The sequence below is a fragment of the Lissotriton helveticus genome, chromosome 8, assembly GCF_964261635.1.
Source record: "Lissotriton helveticus chromosome 8, aLisHel1.1, whole genome shotgun sequence".
In the NCBI taxonomy this organism is placed as follows: domain Eukaryota; kingdom Metazoa; phylum Chordata; class Amphibia; order Caudata; family Salamandridae; genus Lissotriton; species Lissotriton helveticus.
This window is the reverse complement of record NC_136069.1, coordinates 1349866256-1349880445: the sequence shown is the minus strand read 5'-3', so window position 1 is coordinate 1349880445 and position 14190 is coordinate 1349866256. Positions and strand designations below refer to the sequence as shown.

Sequence of the window (14190 nt, the reverse complement as noted above, 5' to 3'; positions counted from 1 at the left end):
ATGGGTGAATGGAATTACCCCAAATTTGGCAGGAAGAAGGGTCTTGGTATAGAAAGCACACTTTTGTTTATTTGGTGTAAAATCGTTCAGTAGTTTTGGGGAAATATTGAAATTTACAGATATCGATATTTGGGAATTCTGCCATCTGATTGGCTGAGGCGTTACGAACACGAGCTGCAAACGGTTGCAACTAGGAAGTGTTGGCAGCCATTTTGTGATTTCATTGAAGCGAGTAAGGGGAAATCCGTGTGCTTAAACCGTGAGATCATTGCTGTAAACTGATGTGCTCTGGGCACTGTAGCATACTGGCCGCTGTAGCATAGCTGTGCAAGTGGTGTTAGTATGAGTTTAGACTATGGCAGGAGTGGGAAGCAAATTACTCACTCCTACCGGCCTGAAGACTCGGGGATCAAACCGTGAGCCTAAGCCATGAGCTGATTGCTGTAAAGTGATGTGGCGTGGGCGCTGTAGGATACTGGCCACTGTAGCATACCTGTGTAAGTAGTGTTAGTATGCGTTTATACTATACTGGAAGTGGGAAGCGAAGTACTCACGCCTACCGGTGTGAAGACTCAGGATCAAAGTCTGTAGTTATGCAGTAACCAATGCATCATGGCCCTATGGAGCGCCACCTCCCAGGCGCAGCTCATAAACTGTTCTGACGTTTGCATATGCGGAACATTTAGGTTTGCTATTACAGGGCGGGAGCATGGCTTCCACCTTGTGATAGCAAATCCTTGTTTGCCTCGTTGAAGCGAGAGGAGGAAAACCTTGCTTCAATAAAGCAGATCTGGATGGTAAAAATGGAGAGAAAAAAATTAAGCGGGTCTCAACCGTTCTATTAAATGAGCCCCCTGGTGGGTTATGTTCCGGGGCCAATCCTATTATTATATTGCGGGGTCTCTGCAGCACTGGGGACCTTAATCTCACATGTAAATTAGGCGTGGGAGGGCACAGAGATGTTTCGCAGCCTAGGGGATCGCCACCTTCCCGGGTATTGTTTACAAATTGTTCGGGGGGCTTTAAGGCCAACTCAAGTCCGGGGATTGCCACCCTCCAGGGCTTTACTTAAACATGCAGGGTGGGCCTCGCCAGTCCCTGAAGCCTCGGTGGCCCTAGGGAGTGCCTTCTTGGTTCTGTGATCACACGGGCAGTACTCATGGTGTTATAAAGTGATACACTCATAGAACCCTTGCAGTTGTAGAATTACCCAGGCTTCATTTATGTAATAGTCTGTTGGTTTATATTTGGTAGGTGCACCGCAAAATAACAAAAGTTTTCCCTTATAACCTCCTATCAACCGTCGATTTTCACAATAAACTACAGACAAGTGTGTAAAATTAGTTTTGTATTGAATAAATCAAGGAAACAAATAGTAGAATAGAGAGGTGGGTTTATTAAAACCTCATCCCAAGAACAGCCAACAGCAACTGCCTCAGTCAGAATCTCAGAGAGAGAGCATTCTCAGAACAAAGAACGTGGTTAAGGAATACAGAGACTTAAAGGGGAAGTATGCAAAACATCACACATCTCCCTCTTATACAAAAGAAAAGCAAATAAAACAAAGGAAATACATCACTGAGTAAGAATAAAAGAAACACAAGCTCAAACATAATCCTTCAAATAAGAGGGAGCTTTCCGAGTTCTTTGACTTTTCCTAGAAGGAAACGAAGACCTGTCAAAGGAAAAGTTAGTACCCCAGTGAGTACTATTGCATAAATTATCATCCTGAGCAGAAACATGAGAAGATAACAAATCAGGATTAACAACTACTACGCGACTCTTATTCCAGATTCTTCCATCATCAGTCTTGACAGCATTTTTAAATATCTTGACAACAGACCTAATGTCGGTGTATTTTGACCAAGGTTTGCATCCCACAGGAGTCTTTATCCTAACAAAGTCACCCACTTTGACCTCACATGAAAACACACGTTTTCTAAGATCAAAGTTTGTCTTAAGAGCATCTTGTTTGAGTAACTCCTTAGTTCTCCAATCACCAACATCATTATTGACAAAACCTTTGTTTAGGCACATCCACCCAGGACACATCAAGGTGTTGGGAACCCTCCCCTTGAACAGCTCAAATGGGGACCTACCAGTGGTAGAATGGGGGGCAAAACGATAAACGTTAATCCTGTCCTGCAGAGTGGACTTCCAATCTAAACCAGAAGAGCGAGCAAGTTGTATGGATTCTTTCAGAGTCCTATTAACTCTCTCTACTGCACCATTTGTTTCAGGATGGTAAAGTGAACACCTTTTATGATTTATACCACATTTTTTTAGAAAGTCAACGAACAAAGAGGAACAAAATTGAGGCCCATTGTCAGATAGAAGACTGTTTGGAAAACTTTCCTTATTAAATAAAGACTCTATAAACTTAATGACAGAATTTGAAGTAATTTCCCTGACAGCAGAAACTTCAATCCATCTTGAGTATAGATCAATCAAAACGATGAGATAAGGGGTATCAGAAACACCAGAGAGGGGGCCAAGAATGTCAATTGCAACCTGGGAAGTATGCAAAACATCACAAAGTGTTGTCAGAAAAAGAAGAACCATACACTCACTTATTTATTGGTAAAAAAAATAACCTTTATTAAAACAACACAAATAAATGGAAACGCAACTTTGTTCGAACAAACAACAGTATAATATGATAGAAGTGGGTGGGACTCCTCCGGAAGCAGCATACAAAACACGCAAGACAAAAAAGAAACTTAAGTATGTGTGCCATGTACAAGAGAAAAAGAAAGGTGGTCAGAATGGAAGGAAGAAAGTGAGATTGGGACAGAGAGCGAGTGGGTGGAAGGGAGAAGGGGAGGGAGAGTCAAAAGAACAGAGGGAGATGGAGACAGAGCTTCGTCCTACTGCACCCAGCCCTCACTGTTCACCTCCCGTCACCCGTGTGTCTGGGACGCTAGGATCCGCCAGAAAGAGTGCGGTCCAGCAAGTCCTTAAAATGAAACCGACATAGCTACCACCCTGAAGGCGGCAGGTGGGCTGGGCTTTCCCCTGTTGATGGCGTACTTTCAAGCATCCTGTCTTAGGTACATCGTAGAATGGAACAGGCCCCTGTCTAGTAAGCATTGGAACTTCATGGACCAAACGGTGGCGGGTTGTAAAATATGGCGGGAGTTGGGGTTGCCGCGCAAGCATAGGGCATGGGGTCTTTATTCCTCCCCGGTGACTTCCCCGACCCTAAAGGCATGGGACCAACTGGCACAACGAAAGGGGTGGACTACTTTCCCCTCCCCAATGACCCCTATCGTTGATAACCCGGACTTTCCGCCGGGACGCGCGTCCTCAGTCTTTCATCGCTGACGAAAGGCTGTAAGAGGGTGGGTTCCCTCTTTGACCTAGCTGGCCTGATTCCGTTTACCCGGTTATGTACGGAATACTTTCAGCTGCCGAGGGCTGATGCTCCCCACTATGCGCAGGTGGCGCATTGGGTGACCCAACCAGCCAATGTTGCCTCTATGTCACGGCCCTTGACTGCGTTTGAAAAATGGTTGGTCTGCAAGAAGGACAACCGAGGGCTCATCTCAGAGCTATATGCAATGATTTTGCGCCATCCTCAGAAGCAGCGTACACCTGCACAGGACCGTTGGGAAACGGAGTGGGGGCCCCCGTTGACGAGAAAAGAGTGGGAGCATGTTTTCTATCGCTCACAGCACACGGCCTCTAACACTGCAGGTACCGAGTCGGCCTACAAAGTAGCGGCCTATTGGTACTATACTGCAGCGTGCGTCAAGGAGTGGGATGCTACGAAGTCAGGCCTCTGCTGGCGGGGGTGTGGCCTATCGGGGACACTGGTGCACCTGCTGTGGCATTGCCCGAAGCTGGGGCGGTATTGGGCCATGGTATTAGATGAGTTGGATGCTGCATTTCAGATTACATTCCCCCGGATGCCTTAGCATGTGCTGTTGGGGCATCCTCACCCTAAGTTCTTTCTCTTGCGCTCGCTGAAAGGTAGGCAGATTGCTTTGGCTTTGTTGGCTGCAAGGCAGGTTCTCCTGGCGCAATGGGGTTCCCCGGCTGTACCTGACACCCGGGCCTGGATTCAAAGACTCTGGCATATTCTAGCCATGGAACGGCTCTCATTGGGCATAGATGGGAAGGGCTCTGAATATGCTAAGCACTGGGGCCCGTTCCTACAACTCCTTTCTGAAGATCTTCGAGAAGTGACGTGCCCGAAGTATCTATACATTTTGCAACTCATTCCTTTAGAGCCTGAGGGGGTTAAACCTGCTGTCTGAGTGCTGCTTGGTGGAACTGGCGGATCCGGGAGGTTGAGAGTGTAGATAGAAGCTGATGTGAGCGGGGTGGGAATGGGAGGGGGTTTGTTTGGGGGGAGTTTTTTTTTCCTGTTTGTTCCCTTATAAAAGCGGTAGTTATAGCTCAGACAGGGCTGCATCTAGAGCTCCTTCATATACGCGGGGTCGTCCTCTGGGATGTAGGCCCAGACGCTGTGTCATTGCTATGAGAGTACGCCCTGCCGGCAAGTTGATGTATGTACCAAGACGCGTTCCCGCATAATAAAAATTATTGACTCTAAAATGAAAGATAGATATGAATGAGGCCAGAGATTACATTATTATCTACAGCAACATCGCTTGCCTGCACATGTGCACCCAGGTAGCTGCACCCCAGCCCCTTCCCCCGCACTGTGCTCAATTGCAGCTCCTGCGCATGAGGTTCCGTGATTCTGAACCCGTTTCATATAAGTCGTCGTATTGTGACGATTTTGGTAACAGCGGACCGCAAATGACGAGTGTGGTATGCACAAGTGTTTTCGTCATGTTCGAGTGATGGATTCACTATGAAATAAGGGATTTTGTTCTGAACCCTCGGGTTCCATTTTGTGTACGGCAGCCATTTTGTGGTTGGCCTCACATAGGCTGATGACTGCGACCGAACAAGTCCTTGGGACACGTACACCTTTAGCTGACTTCTGTGTGACCTGAGCAAGCTGACTCCATTGCCCGAAGCTAAACTTGTTAGGCCAGTTCCTTGTTCGGCAGCTGGTCAAGATAGAGATCAAAGAGCAGGACTTTGCTGAGTTTATGGTACATGCACACACCCTTCTATCTTGCTTCTCATCTGTTTCTGTTCCTTCTTTTATGGCCTATTTATGGTTTGGGTTGAGGTCTTTTATTATGGGTCCGTCCGGCCTGTTCGAGCAAGAATGTTGGGCTTTCCCGTGTAATTGATGGTGGGCTGGGCAACTGAAAAGTGGGCTTGTCGTTATGTGATACCTTTTGCAATGTCATCTGTGATTGGATAGTTTGTAAATAATTGATGCTAGCCAGGAATTGGATTGGTCAACTGTGAATAAGGAATGTTTGCCTGAAGCATGATTTTTGGCATAAAAGACCATGTCTTGCAATACGAAGTTGAACAGAACCGAACAGTGACCCGTGTCGTGCTTCGTAGACCTCTGTTCCTGGTTGCAACCAATAAATTTTGATCTTTGACGTCACCAAGAAGTATCCCGTGTCTCTGTATGCCAAGACAGGAGAACTCGAAGACATCGGGCGTTTCCCCTGGCGCCGCTGGGTTCTAAAAACCCGGTTCTTCACGCACCGAGGCTTCACTGCTCACCTGCCACCACTGGTGTGTCCAACGACATGCCGGTGCGAGCTCTGACTCCAGGGTGCCTCTCTTAGGGTGGCACAGCAGGTCTCCAGTCGGGGACGGTCTCTTGATACCACGATGGAAGGCGTCAGAATGCCCAGGGCATGATCACGGACTGAGCACCCGCTCCGCCCATTTTGGTGGAACCAATTCAGTGTCTGAAAAGGGAGAAATAATATAATGCTGGAAACGTCTTGAGGTAAATGAAGATTTATTTCAAGCTTAATAGAGAACACCAGTTGGGTGCATCCTTCCTTCTTGAAGTACGATCTACCAACTGTTAGTGGTAATCGTGGTTCAAAGAGGAGTTGGAATGCACGTGAATACACAAGGTTAAATAATAAGTTATGCCAACGTTCACATACAAACGAACAGAGCGCATGCTAGAAGCATAATGTGCGCGTGTAATGCAGTGGCGCAAGCCTGTGTGCATGTACACACATGTGCATGTGAGTTGCTGAACTGCCTGCCCGATTGATGTTTCATCAGCACCTCTTGTACCAATAAAAGGTGTTTCCCATGAACAGCATCAGAGTGCTTCCCACAACACAAGGGCAACCTTAGAGCTTCGAGATATATATATGTTTGTGTATGTATATAAATATATATATATATATATATATATATATATATATATATATATATATATATATATATATATATATATATATATATATATATATATATATATATGAACCCCATCCTGTGTTCAATTCTTCCAAAAAGCAGGCACCGACTCCGTGGGATTCGTTATCAAGGGTCTTTATTTACAGGAAAGACGATCAGACGCGTTTCGGCGGACAGGTCCGCCTTGCTCACTACATCTGATTTCACCGAGTGCAAATGACATTTATATAGTGATACAATGTAACCCATTGGCTGAAGGAAAAACAGCAAAACTGGCATGTGACATAGTAATAGACATAAAGGGTAAAAAGTAAAAAAAATTCTGCATACATTTGATAACTTTTGTATTTACATTGTAAATCAAAGTTCGTAAATAATTCTTTACACATTGAAATCGATTACCCTCATGGTTTCTTTGCGTTTTATAATTTCGACCACAGTAAGAAAGCCTAAATTGGGAATTTACAATGTGTCTAAACTTCCTCACTCCTGCGTGCATTGCTATATACATGGAAAAAAGGTTTTCGCTTTCCTTAACCGCATGCGTGCGGGCGGAATTCCGCTCGCACGCTGAGATTTTTTAAAACGCATGTTACATGACGAGCTGGGCTCGTCATGAGCGTGCGAGGAGGCTACCTCATGACGAGCCCAGCTCGTCATGAGCGTGGAAGGGGTTAAAGCCTGTCAGCATACGTCTATTCGGTAATTTTCTAGCAACAACATAAATCAGACCTCGTGTTAATGGCGGCAGTGAAAAGAGGTGAGTCATGGCTTGTCCCCGTTAGAGAATGATTTAAATGAGCATAATGGTGACAAGGAGCTGTTAATGTCAGGTTATGAATCCTTAGTTAAAGATTGTTATCGAGTGATTTAGTGATTGCAGTGGGAGTTTGGGCCAACCTTAGTGAAAGAATGTATATATATACACACATGGGTAATCAGGTATGCTTGTACACTAAACCTGTATGACTTTCATATTCTGTGTTCATTAATTGTTACTCTATTTTTTTGTATATAAAATCGAGTTATGTTCTAGTTGATTTCAAAGTTTCACAAAAACTTTAATCTTTAAATCTTCTGTTTCCTTTTCTAACTGCTCAGCTTGCAGACATATATGAATCTTCAATCTTAGGGAAATACTACTTGAAAACTGTTGTTTCCGCTTTCAGGTAAGTCTTTGATGTTGTACTTTTACTGCATATTCTAAATGTACTCAGTGCAGCCTTTTGGGCTTTATTATAGTGACGTGCCTCAATTTTGTCTGCCTTATGTCAAGAGTAAAACACATTGGAGATATGGCAAATGTCATGCAGTGGTTCTTATGAATCCCAAAAATCAGGCCTCTCTGCCCAGATTTACTAATCATAAATAGACACAAAGTGATTCAAAGGGACACATTGGTGTTTGCTTCATTTTGTGCTGGAAAACGTACCTTTTTTTCAGCACAAAAAGAACTTTGTGTTGTTTTGCATCGCTTTGCATTAAGGGGCATTACTGGGGCATTATATGCAGTGGCGGCTCCTCTGCTAAGGCGGAGGAGCATCACCCCACTGCTTCAGCTGCAAGCTGAATGCAAGAAATAAAATGATGATAACGTTCGCAAATATCATTTTGTTTTTTGCATTCAGCTGAAGCCGGGTGGGGGGCAGGTCTGGGCTCCCCGCACATCACAGGGGAAGGAGTGGTGGCTGCACCTAAAGTGTGCATGACTCTTTGACCGGCCCACAAAGGCCGGCCAAAGCGGCAGGCGCACTTTGCATGTTCTCCACCCAGGCTACATTACAGCCTGGGTGGAGAAATGCAGGGACTGCTAGTCCCTGTCTGAGCACCGAACCACGGTGCTCAGACCAATCACAACACTGCAAAGGCAGCGTTGTGATTAGTTAGGGGATTCTGGCAGGCTGGGTGCTTCCTGCCGAGTGGAGAGGAGGACAGAGAATGAAGAAGCGGCGATCAGTGGAGAAAAGGTAAGTGCATTAAAAAGAAATGATTTCCCTCCCTTCCCTCCATCCCTACCAAACCGCCCCCTGGTCGGTAGCAGCCGCTACTGATTATATGGGTGGATCAGCACAAAATGTGCATAGATTTTGATGCAAAATCTGATCTTCTAATTTACCCAAAGAGGGCCAGGTATCAAAAACTAACACCTCCTTGAAGCAGGCGTTAACAAGGGCAAATGTTATTTATTTATAAAAATAATCCACGTACTGCATGTGTGCTGAAAGGCACAACACACATCTAATGTGTGGTATCTTTCTGAAATGTCTAAGGCATAGCAATTTGTACTGTAAGCATGTGCTTCTAGTTCACCTTCTATGCTAGACAGTGCAAACACCTTTGCACCATGGTGCAGGACTGCGCATCACACAATGAAGCCTATTTAGAATCAGATAGGGCTTCGTACTGTGTTTTCACCCTTTCATAATGCAGCACAGGAAATTTTGTTACTGTGCTGAGTTGCATGAAAAATTTGTAAATCTGCCCACTTATGCACATGAACAGACGAGGTCTGTGATCCCTATTTTCCTGATGGAATTACACATTTCTTACTTTCCCAACAATTTAGCTTATTTAGCAAATTCCCTGCAGATTTGTTAAAATTAATTTGTTAAGTTTGTCTGTTTAAATGTCACTTGGTCTGCCATCGGTGTGGCTCAAAACCATGTTTATTGAAAACATTTAAATGATGAATTAAAAATCACTATATTCTTGAAACCTGGAAATGTTGGGGTCAGGTTCATGAAAGCATTTCAGATCACAAATGGATGAGGTAATATATGGATACTTTTGTACATAGGAGAAACACAGAAATGGAATACCTCAAATGTGTGCATTTCAGCTATAACCTAGAACGAGGGAAAACGAAACATCTGACTTTTATGTGTCAGAATACACCCTCTTAGTACTATGTCACACCACAGCATCTGGCACAAAACAGGAAAGAAGTAAACGGGAAAACCTGGTCTGAACATGGCAAAATGAGGAGAAATGCGTTATTTCGCCTACTTTTTGCTGTTTCTATGTGTGCTGCATTATGCAACACACATAGAAACAGCAAAACGCCATGAATGGTTGTTTATGTGCAGGAAGGTGTTCCTTCCTGCACATAAACAATCATTCCCTCAACGCAGGCACCCTTGCACCACGGTGCAAGGGTGCCTGCAATGGCGCTAGGCAGCTGTATTTGGCGCCAGCGCAGGGAGAAATGCAGGGATGCACTGTATATTTGTAAATACAGTGCATCCCTACATTTCTAAAGTGACAGAGTGTGACTTTAGCTATTTTGGAGCTAACCCGCACTCTGCCACTTAATTGTAAATATGCCCCAATATGTGGTTTCTTTCTTTAATAGGATGAAGGCCTCACTCACCTAGGTGACATGATTCATCATCAGGGCCCTCCTTCTGCGGTGACATAAAGCTCCTCACTGTGGTGACTTCAACACTCAAATCCCTGGGGGACCAGAAGTTATGCTGTAAAAATGTATAGGGGAGGTAACTTGAAAATACTTTATTAATCCCCTTCATCACATGAATAAATATGTATTCTGCAGAACCCCAATTTTGAGTAAAGATGTATTTGCCCAATCTCAATGGCCTTAAAAGGTCTGGAGCACTCATCAGGACAGGTGGTCCTCTAAAACCATAAAATGAACTTTGTCTGCAGTAGGTGTATCGTCAAGTCAGTCATTTGGGTATAGGTATGCCTTTCCTGCTTGAGCAGCCCGTATTGGCCATTTTGATCCATGGAAGAGGCAATTCATAAGGCATTTTCATTACTACATGTTTTATCATTGTTTATGTCCCAGCTAATGGCTTTGTATCAGATCGTTTAGCCTAAATTGTTGGGCCTGATTTAATTTAGAGTTTGGAGAACAGAGTAATATTCATCAGAGCGACAAAGTAAATTAATCCAACACTCTGATGGACATCACCTTGCCCAAATCTAGAGACATGGGCATCTCTTAACATTGCAGGGATCGCCATCAAGGCGATTCCTGCCAATGTTGTAAAGGTGTGATCAATGGTTTCATCAAACTGATGGACAAACCGATGGCTGTGCATCAAACTGTCACATTGTTTTACTTTTTTCAAAAAACAACTCCCAAAGTGCGAGTTTGTTTTTGGGAATAGTAAAACTAATGACTCCCACCCTATCATGAGGGTTTCATCCCATGGTGTGGAGGTCATTTAATATATTTTTATTGTCCCTCACCACCAGATTTTACCTCGTGGCAAGGGATAGCCCAAAAAACACCAGTACACCAAATCTGAATTGGGTGAAGGTCAGATGGCTAACCTCCAATAGCTCGTACTCTGTTGGGCTGTCGGAGGAATATGTCAGCGATGGAGCTGTCACCGACATATTGTTGGTCTCCCCACCTCTAAATCAGGAAAGTGGACCATGATGTTTTGGCAGTAGGTAGAAAAACACCTATTAGTACCAGCACAGACCAGGCATGGCTTTTTTTCAGCATGATCACTGTATTACATTATTTCTAAGTTTCAAACTCAGTTTCACTGCCTGAATCAAAAACTGACAGCTCGCCATGACCACTATTGAGATGGCAGGAGTAATAAGTATTAGCAAAGGTAATTGGTTGAGTCTGTCATAAGCAGCTGCAGATGTATTGGCCTTGCCAATGCTTACTGCCTTTTTGTTTAACCTGGCCTTCTCTTCAGGGCCACCCCTAAACTTTTTGCCTTCACCCCTCCTGTTTTTTGAATTTGTTTCTTTAGCATTAGTATTCTGTGCACTTTACCAGTGCCAACATGTGCTAAAGTGTGTGTGCTCCTCTCTACTTCAAACATGGTCAATTTGGCTACACCTAACTGACACATTTAGTTAGCTTGTAAGTCCCTAGCACATGTTACTACATGTACCCAGGTCCTGTATATTAAATTACTAGTGGGACTGCAGCACCCACTGTGCTATACACTCAAGTAGTACTTTAAAAGCATGTCTCAGACCTCTCACTGCAGCTTGTTTAGCAAGGTTAACTGAATTTCAACCTGGCAAAATAATCCCTTAGCCAGGCCTGTCTTCCTTTGTAATACTTTAATACTTATAAGCCACTCCTAAGGTACTCCCCAAAGACTCATTATGGAAGGTGCATTTGGTCTAAAAGTAGGACATGGGTGCTTAAGTTTTACATGCCCTAGTAGTGAAAATGCCTCTAAAGTAATTTTTCACTTTTGTAAGGCCTATCTTTCACATTGACTAACACAGTGTTACCTTATTACATTTAATAAGTGATCATTTTAGAATGGGAGCAGATAGAGATATGGTGTTTGCACTCAAATGATCAGTAATTTAACTTTCTCTTCAAAGGAAAAGTCAGATTTTAACTCACAATTCTGAAAATGCCACTTTTAGAAAGATGCCATTTTCTTGTCCCAACCATTTGTCCTTCTGTCAGTGTACTTAGTCACATGACTGTGAATGGCTCTGCTGTTGGGGTTTGTGATTTATTACTCCCAGACAGTGACACATAGGGGACTAGATATAGACAGAATGGGTCATCCTGCCAGGATGGCTGGGGGCAGAGCTGTTCCCTGCCCCACTTACACTTCAAAGGGCTTGCCTCCAGTGCAAACAAAGGAACCTGCCACCAGCCTTTTGTAAATCTTTTGTGACCCCAAACTTCATGGAGCCATCTCATGGGAAGGGAAGAAACTTTCCAGAAACAGATGTGGGGTAGGACAGGGTACTGCCCCCCCACACACACAGGCTGGCCCCAAGTATTAATGTTGAACCCTCAGCGCAACTCTTCAGAACACTCCTGAACCCATCGACATTGCAAAAGAAAGACTACCCTGGCCTCAGTGGACTGCCCTGCTGCTATCGGAGAACTATCCTGCTGCTTGGGGACTGTCTTGCTCTCTGGGAAGGAAGACTGGACCGGCTCCCTTCATTCAAGGCTAACCTGAGTAACTCCGAGGGTCAGTTGGCTGACCTCCCGTCTGAGCTACATGGACACAACAAACTCCAAAGGCCTCCCGGCAAATGCCCAGCTGATCTGCTGCACTGGACCTTCCCAGACCTGCATTTGGGTCTGCCTAAGCCCTGCTGGCCTGTGCTGGAGTGAGTTACTGATCACCAAGAGGTGACTCTCCAGGTCCTGGATCCTTGGCTGGTTCAGTTGAGCTCCTCATAAGAAGAAAGGCGAAATCCTGAAGTTGTGGTTCTTCATGACGCCAAACGGGCCCGTTCGCACCAAGACTATGCCGTCCACGACAACCACCAACGTGAAGCTCCGATGAACCTGACTCACTACAGCAACTGCCAGCAATGACCGGCAATGGGAGAGCTGCACTTCACACTACAGCAATGACTGACCACAATGACTGCCAACTCAAAGCTCCAGCCACAAACCATGCATTTTGCCTAGCCTGCTCTTAGCCCTATCGCAATAACCATCTTCGATGCTGTCCTGGCTCCTTGAGGCCCCCTTCACCACAAACAGAACTCTTCATTCTGGACTTGGAGAAGGCAATTTTTTCAGTTCACCTAACCTGGTCCCTATATCCAGCCCATGCTCATTCTCCATCATGGGTGGCCTCAACTAGTCACTTTCCTCTGGTCTAGTAAAACCAGATGAGTGTGAGTGGTGCTTTTTTGAGATTAGATGCTATTTTTCACCCAACAATTGCATACGTCCAGTTTTAATGATTGGATTGTTGTCATTCAGGTATCATTTATTCATTAAAGTTACTCTATTTTTGAAAATTAATTTGGGTTTTTCTTGTGTGATTTTTCACTTTCTTACTGTTTACGTGCTACGTGTACTGTATACATTGCCTCTAAATTAAGCCTGACTTCTTTTGTTCCAATCTTCCAGAGGGTTCAGCACAGGTTAATTGAGTGACTTTTGTGGTTCACCCTGACAAGGATGGATTGTGGTTGTTGCCTGGATAGGGATACCACCACACTCAACCCATCAACCAATTTCTTACACTTTGCACTTGGGCAAATACAAAATGGCCAGTGGTGCATCAGCATTCACGTATACATATCGGTGGCCAACATGGAATGTATTTTCTTTTATGTAATCACAAAAACCATTCAAATATTACCGCCAGTGCATTAGTACGCATGTGCAAGCATGGGCAGATTTCTTGGGATTACTTTCGGAATATAGAATAAGCATTCCATGATGGCCAACCATGCCTGTTTGCTGATGCGCTGGTGGCCACTCAGGTTTTTTTTGTTACACTTTAATGCAACTCATTCAATCAGAAACCAAGGTAAATAAGAAGTACTCCAAGCACAAGAATGGGGTGGAAAGTAGTTGACTAAGGAGCAGAGGACTGAGGTAGACATGAAAGCTTTCTTGTCATGAACAAGGGGCTGAACCAAAGCCCACTCAATGCTCCTGTTATAGTATGGGATACATTGCTATCCGTAACATACAGCTAACGCTGTCTGTAGCAAGAACCTCTAAAAAATTAAGTTTATGTTATTCAACAGGGGCAGAAACATAGTTAAATACGTGGAATTCCAGTGGTTAACCGCAGTACCCTGCAAGTATTCCTAAAAGGCTGCTTCACATGGATAAAAGTTCTTGCGTGAGGTGCGGGCCTGAAGCCTACAGGTGGCACAAGCCTGTCATAAGAATTTGGGGTGCAGTGCATTCATGGACTTGCAGGCTTCTTACAGCTCCCCAGACGTGGTGAACTGACAGTGCAAACACCCTGGGCAGGTGAAGGCCGCACTGTCTCATCTCATGTACACCTGGAGGTGGAGAGGCATGCTCTACTTTTATTATAGCATTGGCTCTAATCTTGTTGGCTTAAATGAAAATGCTGTCATTCAATCATGGCAGTCATATTTACATGGGTCTAAAGGCTAGCTTAGGCAATATTTAGCAAACACTGACACACCACAGACACAAACGTATTGATGCTTCGAAGCAGCACTAAAAGG

The 14190-nt window shown here is 44.4% G+C and overlaps 1 protein-coding gene across 1 annotated transcript in view; it reads left to right on the top strand.

Annotated features, from left to right (window-relative positions):
* LOC144771975 (suppressor of tumorigenicity 14 protein homolog) overlaps positions 1 to 14190 on the top strand; it is a 385346-nt gene that overhangs the window by 82474 nt on the left and 288682 nt on the right. The window contains 1 exon segment of the mRNA XM_078656195.1: positions 7366 to 7433. Within this exon segment, the coding sequence (XP_078512321.1) occupies positions 7366 to 7433 (68 nt within the window).